General features: G+C 41.2%; 2 protein-coding genes across 3 annotated transcripts in view; one reads left to right on the plus strand and one right to left on the minus strand.

The window, feature by feature from the left end:
- The window catches only part of OSBPL10 (oxysterol binding protein like 10), a gene marked incomplete at both ends in the record, with an annotated part of 118,601 nt that extends 107,015 nt beyond the window's left edge, over nucleotides 1–11,586 (plus strand). Inside the window, 4 exons of the mRNA XM_080339904.1 lie at nucleotides 7,211–7,397; nucleotides 8,840–9,022; nucleotides 10,505–10,658; nucleotides 11,542–11,586. Of these exons, the coding sequence (XP_080196030.1) occupies nucleotides 7,211–7,397; nucleotides 8,840–9,022; nucleotides 10,505–10,658; nucleotides 11,542–11,586 (569 nt within the window). The remainder of the gene's footprint in view (nucleotides 1–7,210; nucleotides 7,398–8,839; nucleotides 9,023–10,504; nucleotides 10,659–11,541) is intronic.
- A 4,733-nt stretch (nucleotides 11,587–16,319) lies between these two features.
- The window catches only part of STT3B (STT3 oligosaccharyltransferase complex catalytic subunit B), a 52,828-nt gene continuing 51,001 nt past the window's right edge, over nucleotides 16,320–18,146 (minus strand). For both annotated transcript variants that reach the window (XM_080338919.1, XM_080338918.1), the window contains one exon: nucleotides 16,320–17,990. In XM_080338919.1, the coding sequence (XP_080195045.1) occupies nucleotides 17,910–17,990 (81 nt within the window). In that variant the 3' untranslated portion in view covers nucleotides 16,320–17,909. The remainder of the gene's footprint in view (nucleotides 17,991–18,146) is intronic.

An 18,146-nucleotide genomic window follows, 5' to 3' on the forward strand; every position in this document is an offset into this window, starting at 1 on the left:
AGCTTAAGGGAAGACCTGCTGCTAGTCAGAAAGAATATGAAGAGGTAGTTAAGATAGTTAGAAACTGAAATTAGCTACTCAGAGAAGCTTTCTGACAACAAGGTTGGCTGGAAGGGTTTTAGAGTCTTATTGTTAAAACCAGATAAAGCAAGCTCCTCGGCAATGAGTGAAGTGCGGCTGATCCTGCTTTTTGATAAGAGACAAACTGACATCTCACAAATCATAGAAATCCCTGTGGGGTTGGTTGGTTGGTTTGTTTTATTTGTTTTGGGTTTTTTTCAGCTGTGCATTGGATAACCTAATTAATCAGGTTTTATTGTGGATTTTTTTTCTTGTTGCATCCCCTTATTTGTCTTTCTATTATGAGCATATTATGAGCATTCAGCTTTTTTTTTCCTGGCTATTGCTCAAGTTTAGTTATGTACACGTGGGTGCCTTTGGCTTTTTAATCAGGAAGGATTTTAGATTCTGCGTGGGGATACTTGAAAAGCAGTTTCCTTGATATCTCTAATATACCTGCGTCCATTTTGAGACTTCATTAAAATTATTCTGGTATTACAGTAGTTTCATTAAACTTTGCATCCATTCAGTACTGTTTGCTTTATGTATGAAGAACAGTTCTTTCCCAACAGCGTTGGGAGAGCTGCAATGAATGTTTTGGATGATTCAGTGGCAGGGAGTGACCATCTTGTTTGATTTCAGGTATTTATCAGAACAATTTTATTTGACCTGTAACTTAGTTATAACCTTAGTGTTGAATACAAACAACTGTGATTTGTTTTGAAACTTTGCTCTGTACTGAATTGTTTTGTGTGTGGCCTTCAAACAAGTTGATGAAGCTTTCTACTGTAGCTGGCTATTTACAGAAATAAAGTAGTACTGAATTTTTGGACCTATATTGGGTCAGGAATATGCTGGTAATGTTTCTGTGGTGCTTTTGAAGTGTAGTTTTCTAACTTGTCACAATGTCCTTATATGTTTGGAGCATGTTGCTTTTTATGCTTTGTTGTTAGAAGCAGCAGTGGAGATGCTGAAATGGTGTCATGGAAGTATTATACAAAGGCTTCCCTGAGAATTTAAAGAATTAGGGGATTCGAAGACACTGTGATCCTGTCATACAAAGGGTACAGCTCAGTATCTTGATTTTACAATTTTTACTGTATGTTACACCTCAAAGTGACTAAGATTTTTTTTTCTATCTGTGATTTTTGTTTGTTGATTCAAAGTAAGCATCACTTGCAGAGATGCAGAACAAGTAGGAAGGCACTGCTGGAAATCTATGCACGAAGCTGTTTTATATGCTGGCCCTTCATCTGTGGTTATGAGGGGTCTAAATCTGGCTTGCTAATGAAATGTCTCATTTTTTTTCTTCACTATAGAACAAAACCCCTTTCTTCTGAGTAGCCAGAGTTGAGTTTCCTCATGAGAAAGCTAGCCTGAATAGAAGAGAGGGTATTTTGCATAAAACAATTCATGTTGCGTTTGCAGTCCCTAATTCTGGTTAATGTTAATTATGGGCTATTGAGAGAGTGAGGGAGAAGAAGAGGGTGTAATGAATAAAAGCATATAGAATTTAAATTAGCAAGGGATGCGAGAGTCAATGTAAATATTTAATGTCTTTTACATTGTCCAAAGAATCTTCAAACAGATCCCGGTTGTAGGATAAGGATGCTTTAGTGGAACAGGCCGTGGTTAGCACACCTCAGTGTGTGCTGTGCCTGTTCCTTTCCTGCTCTTGGGTTTTGTTCCCAAGCAAAATTCAACAAAACAGTGTCACCTTTGATTCACAGGTTAATTTTGCTGAGAGCATAAAATACGCTTAAGTGGATCGCTTGGTATTATCAAGTGGCTAGTTATGTCTTGTGTTTTGACTCCTGCTGTTTTAAATGTTTTAAAAACTAGTGAGGTATAGGCTTCCAAAAATTAGTTTTTAAATTGAAGTCAAGCTTGGGAAGATTTGATAGATGGTGCAGCGGTTGAGTGCACTTTCCAGGGGAAATCTAAATGAAAGCAATGAATTTTTTTCTCTTGTGTTTTTTGCTGGTTTGTGTATGTGTTTACAGATGTACAGGTCTGTCATTTCTGTTCCTGCGGCATTAGCGACTTTTTAATTTACCAGTCCCAAAGACCAATGGTTTTGTGCAACTGGAGCTACCAGAGTATTTCCCTGGTGCTAATTTTTGTATTAACATTTTTTTCACCCAGTGGTTTCAGAACAGTTTCCGTATGGCATGGCACTCGTTACTTAATTTAGCAAATGGCTACAGTCTTTAGAAAATGAGCAGCGCAGCTTGCTGGAACATTTATAAGATGAGACCCCATCTAGAATATTGTGTCCAGTTTGGGCCCCTCAGTTCAAGAAGGACAGGGAACTGCTGGAGAGAGTCCAGTGTAGGGCAACAAAGACGATTAAGGGAGTGGAGCATCTCCCTTATGAGGAAAGGCTGAGGGACCTGGGGCTCTTTAGTTTGGAGGAGACTGAGGGGCGACCTCATTAATGTTTATAAATATATAAAGGGTGAGTGCCACGAGGATGGAGCCAGGCTCTTCTCGGTGGCAAACAATGATAGGACAAGGGGTAATGGGATCAAGCTGGAACACAAGAGGTTCCACTTAAATTTGAGAAGAAACTTCTTCTCAGTGAGGGTGCCAGAGCACTGGAACAGGCTGCCCAGGGAGGTTGTGGAGTCTCCTCTGGAGACATTCAAAACCCGCCTGGACATGTTCCTGTGCGACCTCATCTAGGTGTTCCTGCTCCAGCAGGGGGATTGGACTAGATGATCTTTTGAGGTCCCTTCCAATCCCAAACATACTGTGATACTGTGAAGAACCTGTTTCTGGCATCCCATGTTTTCCCATGCGAATCTGCCTGGCTGGTGATGCTCTTACACCCGTGTGGAGTTCAGCCTGTACATAACTTACTCCTGTTTGTGCCGTGGTACGAATAATGCAGACAGAATGAAGAGCCTGTTAAATTAGGAAACTGCCCGAGGCCGTTTGTGTCCCACGTACCATTAGTTGTTCAGATTGATCTCCATACAATCAGTGGGAAGCATTAAATTTCGCATGCCTCTTCTGCAGCTTATTGATCCAGAGCCTCCTCTGGATATTTTGTCAATATGTGTTACTGGAAAATCAATTCTCAAAGCTGCAGCATCAGTGAGGGATGTCTAGTAGTCAAACGGGGAAAATTATATGCTGCAAACATCTCTTCCTTTAGCGCAGGTTGAGGAGTTGTGGAGAGGAACATGCCTCCAAATACATTGTTTTAGTGAAAAGTAGGAGTAAATCACGCTGAGGACATTTCAAGGGGGAATTTCAAAATTCTGCACTTGTTTGTAAAACATTCACCCTTCTCTAAGGGATTTTTTCTAATAATGAGATAGATTACTGAATCTGCTATTCCTCCCAGAGCACTTACCTGGTGCATTCTTCATGCATAATAGCTGCCTGTAAATACTTAAGATTTTTTTTAAAAGGAGTCTGCAGTTTCTGAAAGAATTCTTTGATATGAGAGAACAGAACATTACTGAAAATGGGGAAATCTCCCACAACTCCTCATGTGTATTTATTTAGAGCTGTTTTTCAGCTAAAAAGGAATATTTCCTTACAATTGGGGAGCAAGGGAAGAAAAGTAGCTTGTGTATTTTCCAGCGGGCTTTTTTTAAAGATCAGTCACAATGTAATGATACTTATAAGCAGATGTTAAGAGTACACAACACTCGGGGGAAAACAGAACAAAACAAAACCAAACCCCCACAAAACCAGAAACAACACAAATCAAAACTGTTAGATTGTTGTTTTTCTGCCTTTAATTTCTCAAGACTTACACCTGGCAAGGTAGGGCATGAATTCACATTGTGGGAGCAGTTACAGATGTTGACTCCTAGCATCATTTTGGCTTCTTCTTGCCAAAGAGAGGACAGGTCTGAGTTCAGACACAGTGGTGCAGCTGTGGTCCTCATGGTGCTTCAGTGAAGTGAGGTTTTGCATGTTGGCTCTGTAAATGACAGAGTCCAGCAACTAAGTCGCATTAATCCTAAAAGTAGGATCAAGTCGTGGATATTTTAAATCTTCCCTTTCTTCTTTGATAGATTGTCATTATTGAACTGGAGTCATATTTCAAGTGATACAGCACTTCATTAAAAAATTATTTATTCAGGTGTTTAAGGAATTAAAAAAATATGCTACCAAATGCTAAAAATACTGCCAAGAGAGCTGTGTGTTCAGTTTTTAATATCTAACTTGCTGCGATGGTTAAATATTTACATTGAAGGTCACCGCTGGTATTTGCCATTCACTTCTCAGCGTGCTTGGCAGCGCTCGGTCGAGCTCTGTGTCCCTCCCACTCGAGCAGGGAGGGAAGAAGCTACCCATCCCACCAGAGACGTGAAAGCCAACCTGTGCTAACCCAGGTTGGGTTATTGTGATTATTACAGTAGTTTCCTCTCACCTGGGGACACATGGGGATGATTAGAGGAGGGTGACTGGCCCAGGGAAGTAGGAGGCTCTGGAGAAGCTCAGGTGAAAGTGTGGTTCATAAATACCGCCGGGTTCTCTGTCAGCAGTGAGCACCACACCTGCCCTCCATGCTGCTGTTAGACCTTTTGTCTTTGAAAATAAACCCAAACACAAAAAAACTCACAACAACCTTCCCCCCCTCAGCCGTTGTGTTGGAAGCTGATGCTCTTTTGGCTGCGTGAGGATCGTGTTTGTGCTTAAACCACTGAGACTTGGGAAACGTGACTTCGTGGGTGGCACCACAGGCTATGTGTCTGTCACCTGTGGCTGGAATGAAGAAGGTGGAGTGTGGAGGGGTTTTGATAGATAAAGATCTGTTGCTGAGTTAGTCAGGCTCAAAGGAATCTCAAGGCTGCTTCGAGAAGCTGAGAACAGAATCTGCTGTGAGAAAGAGGGGCGTTCCACAATCACCGGGGTCCTGGCATGGCGTGAATCATCGGACGTATCATCAGTGACACTCCAGTGCAAGGACAGCCCATGATACTCATTTAGCGAATCCATGCTTGGAGCGTGGACGCGTGATTAGAATATAGTTACATATATAAGGAGACTTATTTCTGTAATAAATGGCTTTAGCATGATTCTCATTGAATCGACTTGTTTTGCTGAGTCCTTATTTCGCTCCAACAGTGGAGAATAAATGGGAAGAGGAGGAGAACAGAAAGCTTGGCAGACTCGGGTCTAAAACCTGTTGTAGTTGTGTGGAAAATGTCCAACTGCAGGCTGTCAGGTCTCCTTTCTGCCTTTGATCAGATTGTTCTTTATTAATTTAATGTTAGTATAGCATCCATGTAGCGAGTTTGATAAGCAGGGTCATCTTTTTGAGGAAAAGTTCTCCCTGGCTGCATGTCCTGGGTGAGCTGGGTACCAGAACCTGCCTGCAGTGTGTTACCTGCAGGTGCGGAGCTGAGAAGTTTGAGGCAAAACGTGTATGTCCAGCTGTGTCCCAGCTGTTCCCTGCTGGCCGGGGCTCAGCACATCACACAAGGAGCTTGTGACTTGCCGAGGCAAAATGATTGAAGGTCCTTTTAAGACACCGGTTTTCTGCGTTTGTGCTTTTGCAGTCTCCAGCTTGCGTGCATCGTGCTTGTCACCGCTGGCAGGCTGAGGTTGCAGAAGCCCTGACAACAACTGCATAAAACTGCTCTGGCTTGCCAAAGATGTTTTCAGGAGGCAGAAGTGACAAGTTGTGGAGTTTCCTGTGCCTGCGTTTAGTTCTGTTGGTTGAAGCCAGTATTTAAGATGATGATTCTGTTAGAGCTTTGTGCTTTTACATTCTGAATGTTATAGAGGTTTGTGTTTTCATACAGTGCAAAGGGCATATATTAATGTTGACAGTAGTAGTGCTTTGTTCCTGTTTAGTGTTTTTTAATTATTACATGTCAGATCACTTTGCAAAATTGATGTTGTTGTTCCCTTAAGCAGATAGACAGACTAATCAATACCACTACCAATGTGTTCTTCCCAAACCTACACCAGGGTGAAGGCAAATTGGCTCAAGCTCACCTTGTTTCTAAACAGATACTATTACTATATCAAGATAATTTTCTTGATTTTTTTTTTTTATTTAAAGACTTATGGGTTCTCAGTTCTTCCTGTGATGCATTTTTTTCAATCCTTGTTGTGAAAAATTATTTTCAAACGTAATTTTTGCCTTTAGGCTGTTGTTAAATGTGACACAGAAGCGTGTAAAGCTGTAATCAAAAATATACTACAGATATTTGGCATGATCTGATTCTGTGTGCAAGGTTTAAGGTGCTCTTAACCTTGTCTTACATCCTGTTCTTCGTCGTCCTGAAGACCAGACTCTATGGTGGGGGTAGATCTGTGTTCTTAACCCCAGGAGAAGCCAAGATCTGATCACACATGCGGCTTTCTTTGCTGTTCCAAATAATCTTGAAAAATTACTGCTGCTGCATGTTGTTGTTTTCAGTTACAACCCCATAATCTTGAGCGTGGAGGAACCTTTTCAGAATTAAATAGAATTGCCAGGAATTTTCTCTTTATGGTAGAGACACTGGTCTTGGGGGTAGAAGAACAGTGGTCCTGGTACCCCCCTGTTGAGTACACGAGACTTTTGCAAAGGCTGTGTGGGAAACCAGGTGTTTGGAATTGAAGGAGCAAACTTCTAGGAATTTCTAGATGGCTTCCTTAAGCACTTTTCCTGGTTGCACCCAGGCAGACTGAGAGAGACCCTTTCGCACCCACCAACAAATGCATCAGTAACAAGTTAGTGGAGAGAACCTGGTCATGTCTGATAGAGTGGACAACTGGAGAGTCCTTTAGCCATGCCTGTGTTTTTTTCTGGAAGGAGATTATGATGTGACACTGATTGAACTTCAGAATATTCACTATGGCTTCTGCAAGCAAATGTTATTGTTTTTCCAGCTTTAGCAGCTTATTGCTTGTAAATAACAGAAAATAAGCCATCCAGTCAGATTTTCTGATAAGCCATTTAGCACCATGAAGGACCCCAGGAGACCCATAGGCATTGTGTGCTTGCTTTGAAGAAATTTGTTCCAGAGGGCAGACATTTTTTTTGATTTTTGGCAGACAAAACTCTCCATCAAGGCAAATCGCACGTCGTGCTCTATGTGGAAATACATTTTGTGAACAGTAGTTGGTCAGTGACTGTCAGGTCTTACCAGTGAACTTCTATCATGTCTCTTTCAACCTTCGTCCCATGTAGGTGTTCTTTACTTGATGGAACATGAAGAAGAGTATGTTTTCACCCTGCCTAGTGCCTACGCTCGCTCGATACTCACCATCCCATGGGTGGAACTTGGAGGGAAAGTCAACATCAGCTGTGCCAGAACAGGCTATTCTGCTACGGTCACATTCCACACCAAGCCGTTCTATGGAGGGAAGGTCCACAGGTACGGGAATTGCTGCCTTATTCTTGTTTACCTGCTACTGGATTTCAATGGAAAGGCTCTCAGGCATTTGTTTGGTTCTTCTGTTCTAGTATTTTATAGACAGATTCCTGAATTTCTTTTCCTATTAGCGTTTGAGATGACTTACAGCTTTAGGGAACAGTTTATTGTAGTTATATTGTTATCTATTGCTGTTTTGTTTAACTGAATTGGTTATACCCCTCTCATTTAACTAAAGTGAATGTACTTTTACAGGCTTTGTTGCTTGTAAAAATGACTCTAAGTGTAGGATCAGAAAATTGTATGTAGAAATGGCAATGTTTTTGTTATACCAGCTGCTGCTTCTGTGTGAGTCTTGTAGGTGAATGAACTGGTGTTTCAGGTGGAGCTCCTGGAAGGGGAGAGAAGACAGAGTGTCACTGCCCACAGCCACAGCTCCCTGCTGGGGACTCCCAGTTCTGCACTGAAATTCCAGATGATCAATTGTTATTTATGTGTCTTGGTTCTGCATTATTAAGGGTGTGAAGAGGCACCATGCAAGATAACTTCTCCTCCTTCCCTGCTCAAGCTGATGACCCAATTTTTAACATACGCAGACACTGTCCTTGTTCTGCTGTGGACTGTGGCCGTGTCCATGACAAATGGTGTTGCCTGTTGGCGCGTTGTGCTTTTGCGTAGTTCCCTCTCTCTTGTTTCACTTGGTCTGGTTATTCTGCCATATGTGGGTCAACCATTTCGATATTGTGTTCGGGCAGATTTCAACAGGGGTAGATTAATAATTTGTGCCATAAGGGTGAGTGAAAATTGGGGAAGGTTGTGCTGCGTTAGTTTAAACATTTAAAAACTTGAGTTTATGGATTACTTGACATGGCTACATATTCATACACACACACACACAAAACCTGTCCCTGTATTTGGTTTTACCTTCTCATACTTGGTTTTGCAGTCCTACCTATCTATTCTGCTCACTCTCAGACTAGTTCTTGGCCCACTGAGGTGGCTTTAATCATTGCCTCGCAGCAGCAGAGAAGTAAACTTGTGTTGCTAAAGAAGAAAACTATGTCAAGGACTCTGGTACCTTTATTATCTGACAGCATCATGTCCAGGTGTTAAAATAACATCTGTACTGAAAATGTCACATGAACGTCAGGGCTTGTTTTTCAGGCTGATGAGGTGAATAGTTGTGGGTTAGAGCTGAGTATCAGAGTTTTAAATTGAGTTACTGCCGTGCTCTGGGACAATGTTGTCCAAAGCTATTGCTGCATTAACAGAGCTTTCTTGGGTTGAGTCTTTCTTTTTGGAGACAACGTCACTACTTTGTTTGAAAAATTACTTTGTAGATGTAGAAAGGTGCTTGTCACCTTAGCTGTGGTAGTGCTTTCACATGCTGATAATAAGTGGTACCAGTTATTCCTGTGGTCTTTTGTCCTTCCCTCTTGAATTAGGGTTACAGCCGAAGTGAAACACAATCCCACTAACACCATCGTATGCAAGGCCCAGGGAGAATGGAACGGGACGCTGGAATTTACTTACAGCAACGGAGAAACCAAAGTGATTGACACTAACAAACTGCCTGTTATCAGGAAAAAAATCAGGCCGACAGCGCAACAGGGCCCCATGGAATCGAGGTAAGGGCAGAGTTCTGCTTCCAACCCTGGGTGGGAACAGAACAGGGAAGCAAAGTGCAGTTATAAATGGTGTGGTTCGAAAAAACCTCACTTCCTACAGCACATTCATCTAGGCACAAATAGCTGACCCTGTGTATTGGTTCTTTGATACATAAATTATGTTATAGTGGCGTATACATCTATTTTGTAGAGGGGGAAAATGCTTGTATGTGTTTGAATGAGCATTTAGAAGATGATAATGCAGTGTTTTCACCTGCTTTTCTGAGTGATTGTAACATGGTAGTCAAATGAGTCAGTTTGTTGCAAGTAATGTTGCATCGTACAATTTACACTGGAATTTCATGGTTTATATATTTTATAATATATATTAAAACAAAAAGTAAAATACGCTGCAATGCGGGATATAAATACACACGCACATGGTTTTAAGGCTCTCAGCACCCACATCACATGCCTAACTGTGTGCATTAGAAAAACCCTTGTTCTGTTATTCACTGCCAATAACTGTTGACACTTACCTTCAGAAAAATCAATATTGTTATTGAATTTAGGAACGATTTCAAACCATGAGTTAAGGTGCATTTTATTATCTGTAAATATGTTTATTGTACAAAGGTGTGTCTTGAGTCATTGTGCAGGGTTAGATGTAATTTTCCTGCTTTCTAGACATGCTCACAAGCTCATTTTTCCCTGTAGTTCAGGAACAGAAAAGTTGGAGTAAATAAGGAAACCAGTAGCTCTGCAGTGTGTTTGTTGTATCTTTTGGACACTGGTAAGCAAGTGACAACCATCCAGTGTTTCTGCAGGATATGCAGTTTACCAGATTGTGAACAGAAACTCATTTAAACACCCCTGGAAAGATATGAAAGCTGCAGTCACTTTCTTCTTTCTCTTGGGGCAAAGTTTCTGCTGGGCTAATATAGTGTGAGAAGATATTGCATCTGAATGCTGTCATTCAGGTGAAAAAGAAATTTGGTTGGGTTCTGATAATGTCTGGTAACTCGGAATAGAGAGCACAGAGCTAGAAGAGCTCCCTAGAATCAGTGTGTCAACTCCTCTGATAGTAACCTGGTGGGAACATTCATTGCCCCAATTTAGTGTTCTTTTGGCTTTTGTCTGACATTCTCTGGTAATCCAAAACTCTAACTGCGAATACATGCAGGATAAACGCCCGTCATTTGGGTGTGGATCATCAATGAAGAATGTGAATAGGAAATGATTAAAAGAAAAAATCCACCTGCTTGGAGAAAAAAGCTCAGGAGGTGGAGAGTCTGGAACACCAACAAAAGGTTTAACTTGCATGAGAAAACATGAGGCATTGAGCAGATCTGAATGTCTGGTCTGCAAACGGGGTGAACATCCATCCCAGGGAAGCGGTGGCTCACAAGTTGTGCCACTTGCGAAAGCGGCGCGGGGAACACGGTGTCCGTCCGTCCCTTGGGGCGTCCTCACCGGTGCTTGGGCTCCTTCTCCATCCCGCAGGCGCCTCTGGCAACATGTCACCAGCTCTCTGAAAGAAGGGAATATCGATGCAGCCACCGAGCACAAGCACCGCCTTGAAGAGAGGCAGCGAGCAGAGGAGAGGCAACGTGCGGACCTCAGCACGCCGTGGAAACCAAAGTATTTTGCCAAAGAGGTGCGTTCATTCCAGACCCAATAGCGTCCTCCTGCCTGTCTGTGGTTTCTACCATGGGCTAGTGTTGTTATATACATTATTATTTTCTCCTCTCCTTCTCCTTCTCCTTCTCCTTCTCCTTCTCCTTCTCCTTCTCCTTCTCCTTCTCCTTCCTCTTCTCCTTCCTCTTCTCCTTCCTCTTCTCCTTCCTCTTCTCCTTCCTCTTCTCCTTCCTCTTCTCCTTTCTCTTCTCTTCTCTTCTCTTCTCTTCTCTTCTCTTCTCTTCTCTTCTCTTCTCTTCTCTTCTCTTTTTTGCGAGAGTTTGGCTCTTAGAGAAGAGCAACGGATTGTTCCATGTCCATCTTGTAAACTTGTTCACTCCCTTTCAGTTAAATTTATTTTAACCCGAATTTTTAGTGCCTAAAGTTACACACCTAAAATTATGCTTTTTACCTTGAAACCCACACCTTAATTTACAAATGCTGTGTACTCACATCCCCTACTAACCTTGATCTGAAGTGAACGTGATTTAGGGGTGTTTGTCCAATGTAAGTAAGCACGAAGTAAGTAAGTCTTGGGTTTCATCTGCTTGAAATAGGTTTTACTGAGTTTGTCTTTGCCCTTTCTTAGAGGAAAGTGGGAAGGGAAATACAACTGACTGAGGGGATTATTGTGCGGCTGTGTTGTAAGTTAGCCTGTATGTGCAGCTGTTTAAACCAGCAGTTCATCTGTTGCATCTTCTCATTGCTTCTCTTCCCTCTTGTAATTTTTTCCCTCCCACACAGAGTTTTCAGATGACAGGGACGGTTCTTGTGTTGGTTGGTGTTATTTAGCTTTTCCATGGATGTAGACAGATCCAGTATGTATCAGTCTTGTTTGTAAACTTTCCCTAATTTTCTTGCAGGGCGATGGTTGGCTATATTTGAATCCTCTCTGGAAGACCCATTGACGTGATAGAGCAGTTGCCGCCTAACTTTACCTTAAAGGCATTAAAATGTTACAGTATATAACTTCAAGATGTCATCAAATAGGTCCCGTTATCAGAAGGTACACACGAGAAGATATATACTGCGAATGATGCATCTCAAAGTTAACCACAAGCTCAAGTTTATTCAGGAGCCATTTTGTGTGTATGGATACACAAACACACGCGCACACGTCCCTGTAGACACACATATATACACGCAGTGTGTATGTGTTTGTGTGTGTATTATTTACACAACATGTAAACAAGTATAAACACAGTGATTTAAAGACCTTTTCCTCTTAGTGTCAGGGCACAGAACTCCGGCTGGACTCGGCCGGGGTTCCCCGAGTCGTGTGCTTGCAGGATCAGGCCCTATGCTAGTATTTAAGAAAATACTTTTTTATTAGTACAGGTTAAGGTTTTTCTATTTTTCACTTTTGCCAAAAATGTTTTGCACTTAAAACGTGACGTGTCACTCAAGGGCAGTCGCTCTGTCTCAACAGTCATTGAGTAACTCACTTTGACGTCCGAATGCTAACGCTGGCAGCGCGCTCGCTCGTCGGGATGCTGATGTACGAGCAGGTTTCCTGTCGCTTAAGGGTGTGAATTTTCTGCCATCTTACAAGAATTAGCAATACCTTCTCAAGAACGTTGTTCGCACCAACCCGTTGTGTCCTCCCTGTTTCGTTTGTTCGTAGTTGCAGCTGTTGAATAGACCACCAGGCTGCTCTGGTGCTTTTAGACGTTGCTGTGTATTGTTCTCTGGCTCCCGTTATGCTCTGGGAAATTAGACAGAGCTTGTCTGGTCGGAGCCCTTAATTCTGTATTAAAGCTCCAAGCAGACACCTGGTTTGATTTCTCCTGCGTTTGACCCAGTTGATTGCTTCTGGATTAAATATTTGGTTGAATAGAGATGATGCAACCAGCCTTCTCAGAGGAATGGTTTTCTGATGTAAAAGTACCAACTTAGGAAATCACTACACCGCGACGCCAACTTTATTAATGAAACAAACAAAATGGGCTACAATTTGTTTTGTAAAGTTTAAAAAACAAGTAATCCTGTGACTTGGTCTTGCTTTGTAAGGCAACCACTGTGACACTAAGGAAGTGGATTCTCAAAGTGCGTGAAGGCTTCGTTCTTCGTTGCTTTTTAGTTTGTATTTGTTGAAAGTAAAGATGGTTTTGAGAGAAGTGACAACAAAAGGCAAAGGTAAAACACGATGAGTTCTGCTCAGTGCTGCTTTTTACAGTGCCCCCTAAAGAAACCACTGTCTTTGTAACACACAGTAGCATGGATGCCGACCTTTCCGTAGTACCGATTGATTTTGTGCCTTTGGTCTGCTTTCTTCATACAATAGCTTATGCTTTATAGGTATCACACAGATATATTTAGGTCAAAACACTGCTTATATCTGTTCTTGCGCATCCTGCATTTTATAATGATTTGTTTGGTAGATGTTAAAATCTCTTGAGCAATTTGAAAGGCTGGACAGAGGTGTGTACACAAGGAAACATGCCATTAGTTGTTCATTTGGACATAATATTTAATAGGTCTTCACATCTGAACTTCAGCTCCCTATTTAATTGAAGGTGTGGCTCCTTTTTCCTCCTAAATGCTATTCTGTCAGCTTGTATGTACTTTTTTTGCACATCAGAAATATTCAAGTTATAAATGATTTAAATCCTATTTTTTAAAAACGTAGACTGTATGAGCTTGGTTTTGTAACTGACACTTTTTTTTAAAAAAAACAAAAATTCTTATTTTTAGGAATAGTTGCTGTTTTTCTGTGTCAATACCGAAATGATGCTGTCACAGTAATCACAGAACTACTACCAAGCGTCATCAGGAAAACTTGTATCACCTGCCGGAATTAACTCTTAACTCTTGCTCTAAGAGGTTAGTCTGATAAGTAACTAGAAATACTCAATGCGGTTTGTAACGCTGTCACAAGGAACAAGTGAAAATGCAGAATTAAACCCATGGAACATCCTCCCAGAACTTTGATTTCCCACACCAAAGAACAAGCCACACACTCACTAACAACAGCCATTGCAAGCTCTGTGTGTCAGGCCCCCGCTCTGCCAGCCCTGGTGGTGTGACTGTCCAGGCTCCAGAGCTGCTGTAGCCGTTCTTTTAAGGACAAATTGGAATAATTTTATGCTTGTAATTGATGGAAGAATTTTTCTGTCTGCATGGTTGGTTGTTTCTGCATGCTGAGAACATTCCACCTGTGCCCTGATGGTTTGTTTTGTTCTGTTTTGTCACCTCGTGCCCTTGCCACCATTTCTTTCCAAAAGTAACCTGGGAGAGGCCAACACAGAAATAGCCTTTTCTGAAAACAGCCCATCGGTGAGAGATTCCAGAACAAGATTCACAAGTGTCATTTTATTTTTCTGATAGTTATGCGTTCAATACATTTTACAGGACTAAAGTAAATATTGATAAGCCTTATTCTGTAGGTTGTTCCAATAGCTGTCTTGGACTTGCAAGTGAATCTTTTCAAGTAGCCAATGTACACTCTGAATTGTAATGTAAAAACCTCCATGTACCTTTTTATTTTCTTGTGCACACCTGTAGAAAGCCTATGCAACCTTTTTCTTTCTTAAATTAGAAATGTTCAGCAGAACTTTTTACCTTTCTCATTTAAAAGATGCTCTGGCAGTCTCTTCTGATTTGCCTTCCTTTCATAATTTGTGAATTTCAAATGACAATGCTCATGAATAAAAGATTTGTTTCATTTAGTAGTGAGATGCCCTTTCTCGTGCCACTGAAGCCTTCATTTACTGGTACCAGTTACTGGGATGCCCTGGAGCAGTGTCCGACACTCAGGGCACCTGTGGGCTCTTTGCGTGGTTCTGACACCAGTGACTCCTAAGCTGGGTCCTTGTGTGTTGTGGGGTTTTTCTGCCCTGTTTGTACAGCCAGATACGCTGTAGGTAAGTTGTTGTTCAAATTGGACAGCAGGATACAGGGAAAACAGGCCTAGGGCAGCATCATGACTTTAGGAGAGGCTGGGGGACTTATGCCTTATTCGCACAGATAAAAGGAAATATGTTGAGGTGTTTTCTTGTTCCTGAAAATCCTATTTCATTTAAACTTTGTCATTAACAGATACTCTTGATTAGAGACCTCTTAAAATACAACTGAATTATTGCAGCATTGGACACTCGCAGGGGGACAAAAAAATATGCTTATGAGAGACTTTGTGGATGCAGGTCTGCATTTTTCAAGTCGTGGATAATGAAGTCCTGGTTTGTTTTAAACATTCATCCAGTGTTGAAAACGATCCTGCAAGAGCACTTTGTTTTTATGCGAAACAGAAAACCGCACTGGCTGTAAACAGGACCGGAATCGCTGCCTGGTCATGGTGTTCCTTGCCTCTCGCTGCATTGCTTCAAGGCCACATCTTGGAGCAGTTTATACATTTGGTTTAAAGATGTTATTGACAGTTTTAGTCACAGCCAGAGGGAATTTACAGTTTTTACTTGTAGTGGGTTTAATATGTACAGAGGGATGAGTCAAAGCGTTTAACTGTTTTTTTTCAAGAGTAAATCTATCAAGATATTTAACTAATAACTTTTCTCCCCCTCTGATGTGGAATTGCTTTCAGAAGTCAAATAATTTCTCTGGGATTACCTGTAGCACTGTCTGCCCTCACTGCTTTCAGCACTAATGCTCGAGTGCCACAGGACTGCAGCAGCACCCGCTTCGGGACACTTGTAGTTTTAGTTGCTCTGCAACCGAAGACCAGCACCTGGCTTAAGCGGTTTCTTTCAAGATTTTACTGTTTTGTGGACATTATGCTTCAAAATCTACCACCCCTGACCTAGCAGAAAAACAAAAGGATGGCTGTAGCTGAGGAGATAAACGAGTCTGGAAGGTGGGTTTGGCAGTTCTCAGAGAGAAGAGGTAGAAGGTAGTTCAGTTGAGTAACTCCAGGTGGAGAACCAGGTAACCTTCATGGAGGAAAGTGAGAGAACCAGTTCTTTGTAACTTCTCTAAGTAGTTGCCTTAATATCTATCTCCAACTTTTCATTTAAATGCAGAACATTAGGAGAAGGCCTGAAGTCAGATTTAAAAAAGCTCAGGTAAGTGGTAGGTGCCTGTAGTTAATTTTTCTTTCATGTAGTAGTTCTAAAGCTGTAAAAGCTGACAGGATTCATTTATTTCTGCTCTGTTGAAAAGAAAAGCGTCAGCCAAGATGGAAAACAGTCTGACAACTGGAAAGATGGGAGGGCAACCTTTTATTTATTTTTTTTAAAGGCGGCTGCCAAAGCCAAACTGACCAGCAGCATCTGTTCTGCCACCTTTCAGATGTTCTTTCAAATGTTAGATTGCTTATTTCTCACTAATGGTGAAGGGGCAGGATGCAGATTTGCTCAGGAGAAGGAAGATATTACAAATTATACATTAAATAACCAACCCTTCTGTGTGTGTGCAAACAACTGTAACAGCTTGAGCTTCTCCAGCTGCTGGAAGGATTCAGTGCTGCTCTGGGAGGATGTGACAGCAGCGTGAATGTCATCACAACAGAAGTCCTACATCTGGCTTCATAAATTCAAGCTGGAAGGATGTTAAGTAGGTGCTGTGACTTCTCTACAGCAACTTCATGAGGTCAGCAGACTTGCATTATGGGATTCAAATGACTTAATTTATCACTTGGACTATGAAGGGAACATGTTACCAAGTTAATCACAACACAGACACAACACCCTTAACACAAAACTTGAATTAACTTTATTTTCCCCTACAGTCAACAACTGGTCTGCATTGAGCTTTAAAGCAACAAAATAAAATGAAATCTCCAAACGACAGGGGGCCAGAAATCCAGATTTAATTACCTTTGTGAAAATGTTGCAGCTGTAGTATTGGTCTGTAGAAACCATTGGAGTCAAAAATGAGTTCATAAATCAAAAAAATATTCTACACCTTGGGAAAGAAGTCAGCAGTAACATTCTCACAGAACACTGTAAATTTACATTTTCTTAATGAAAGGTACATACTATTCTGCATTTTACATCAAATTATTGATGCAAGTTTTGTTTCTATAAAAAGTTACAACCTGTGGCAAGAAAACAAACTGCAAAACCCTTTCCATTGAAGTAAAGAAAATTTTCAAGTCTGTATAAAGTTTTCCTATAGCTGGAAAGTGAACATGTTCAGTCTCCATTTATATTTTAGTGCATTTAATCTGACAGTTTTCACCACTTTTTTTAAAAAAAAAAAACAAACCCAAACAGTATAAAAGACAGACAAAGCAAATAGCACTAGCGCAGGAATTTCTTCAATTGATTTAAGCACTCTAAATAAAAATGCAGCGAAATAGATTTCCAGAAAACACCCTCACAAGAGAAGGCAGTGAGGGAAGGAAGAGGATTGCAACTCCTCCACCTCCGATAGCCACAGAAAAGGGGGTTTGTATACCTGTCAACCTTTTTTTTTCCCCATTGAACAGGCTATACGTGTTTTACCAATGTAAACATTAACCTAAAATAGTTGTTTAATTTCTGTTCTGAAGCACCAGCCGCTATGTGATGCTCAGCTGTATGTTACTGTCGCATTCATTACTGTCGTTTCAGATTTTTTTCAGGAGGATAGAAATGTAGCCCTTGGATCTACGGTGTGCAAGATTTGCCTTTGTCTACCTCAGGAGCTGAGAGTGTAAGGCAGTAAAACTGCGATCCCGTGTTCAACAAAAGCAGCTTGTCCAGCCTAAACTAGCATCCAGTTAATCCATTCTGTCCTCTTTTGTGACAACTGCAGCTTTGCTTCTTACACTCCAGATCAAACCCAGCCTGCAGCGAGAGTAAAAGAAAGCACTGAAAAATAATCACAGGAATAACTTATTTTGAAAGTTTAATTTCAGGGAGCTCTGCTTCCTCTTAATTGTTGAAAACAAGTCGTTTTTAGCTTTCACCATTCCAGTTTACATACTGCCACTGTTCAGCTGGACAGTGTTTTCCAAAAAAGATTGACAAGTATGCATGTGCCAAGGACCAAATTACAGGGTTCTTTGGTGCAGTCAGTCCACATTCTCAACAGATTTGAAGGATAATATGTACCAAAAAAAAAGAAGCTGCTTGACTTGGATAGCAGCTCTGTCCTGCTTCACATTACAAATCTAAAACAGCTGTTCTCAATAAGCCAATATTTTTAATCAGACATTGCCTGAAAATTTTGTACAATAATCTGGACCAATGATGGTTCTGTACCCTCATGTTGCTGTGAAACATGACTCGAGCTAAAGGCAAAGACTGGTTATCTCAAGGACAACTGCTTCGTATTAGCAATCGGAACAGTGTATTTAAACTGTCTTCCTGTTGGGTCTCTTGCCTTTCTTTAAAATTAGTTTATTCTTAATGTAGCCACGCTTCCTTTTGGAGGTCTAAAAAGAAAAACAGAATAAAATGTATTAGTTAATGATTTAGGCTTGACCGCGGTTTGACGATGCGCATTTCAATGTTCTTTAGATTGATTTTAAATTGCTTAAATGGTAAACCCTCAACTAGGTACTAGTCAGTTATTATCTTTAAAGTTGGGA

This window comes from Nesoenas mayeri, assembly GCF_963082525.1.
Source record: "Nesoenas mayeri genome assembly, chromosome: 2".
In the NCBI taxonomy this organism is placed as follows: Eukaryota; Metazoa; Chordata; class Aves; order Columbiformes; family Columbidae; genus Nesoenas; species Nesoenas mayeri.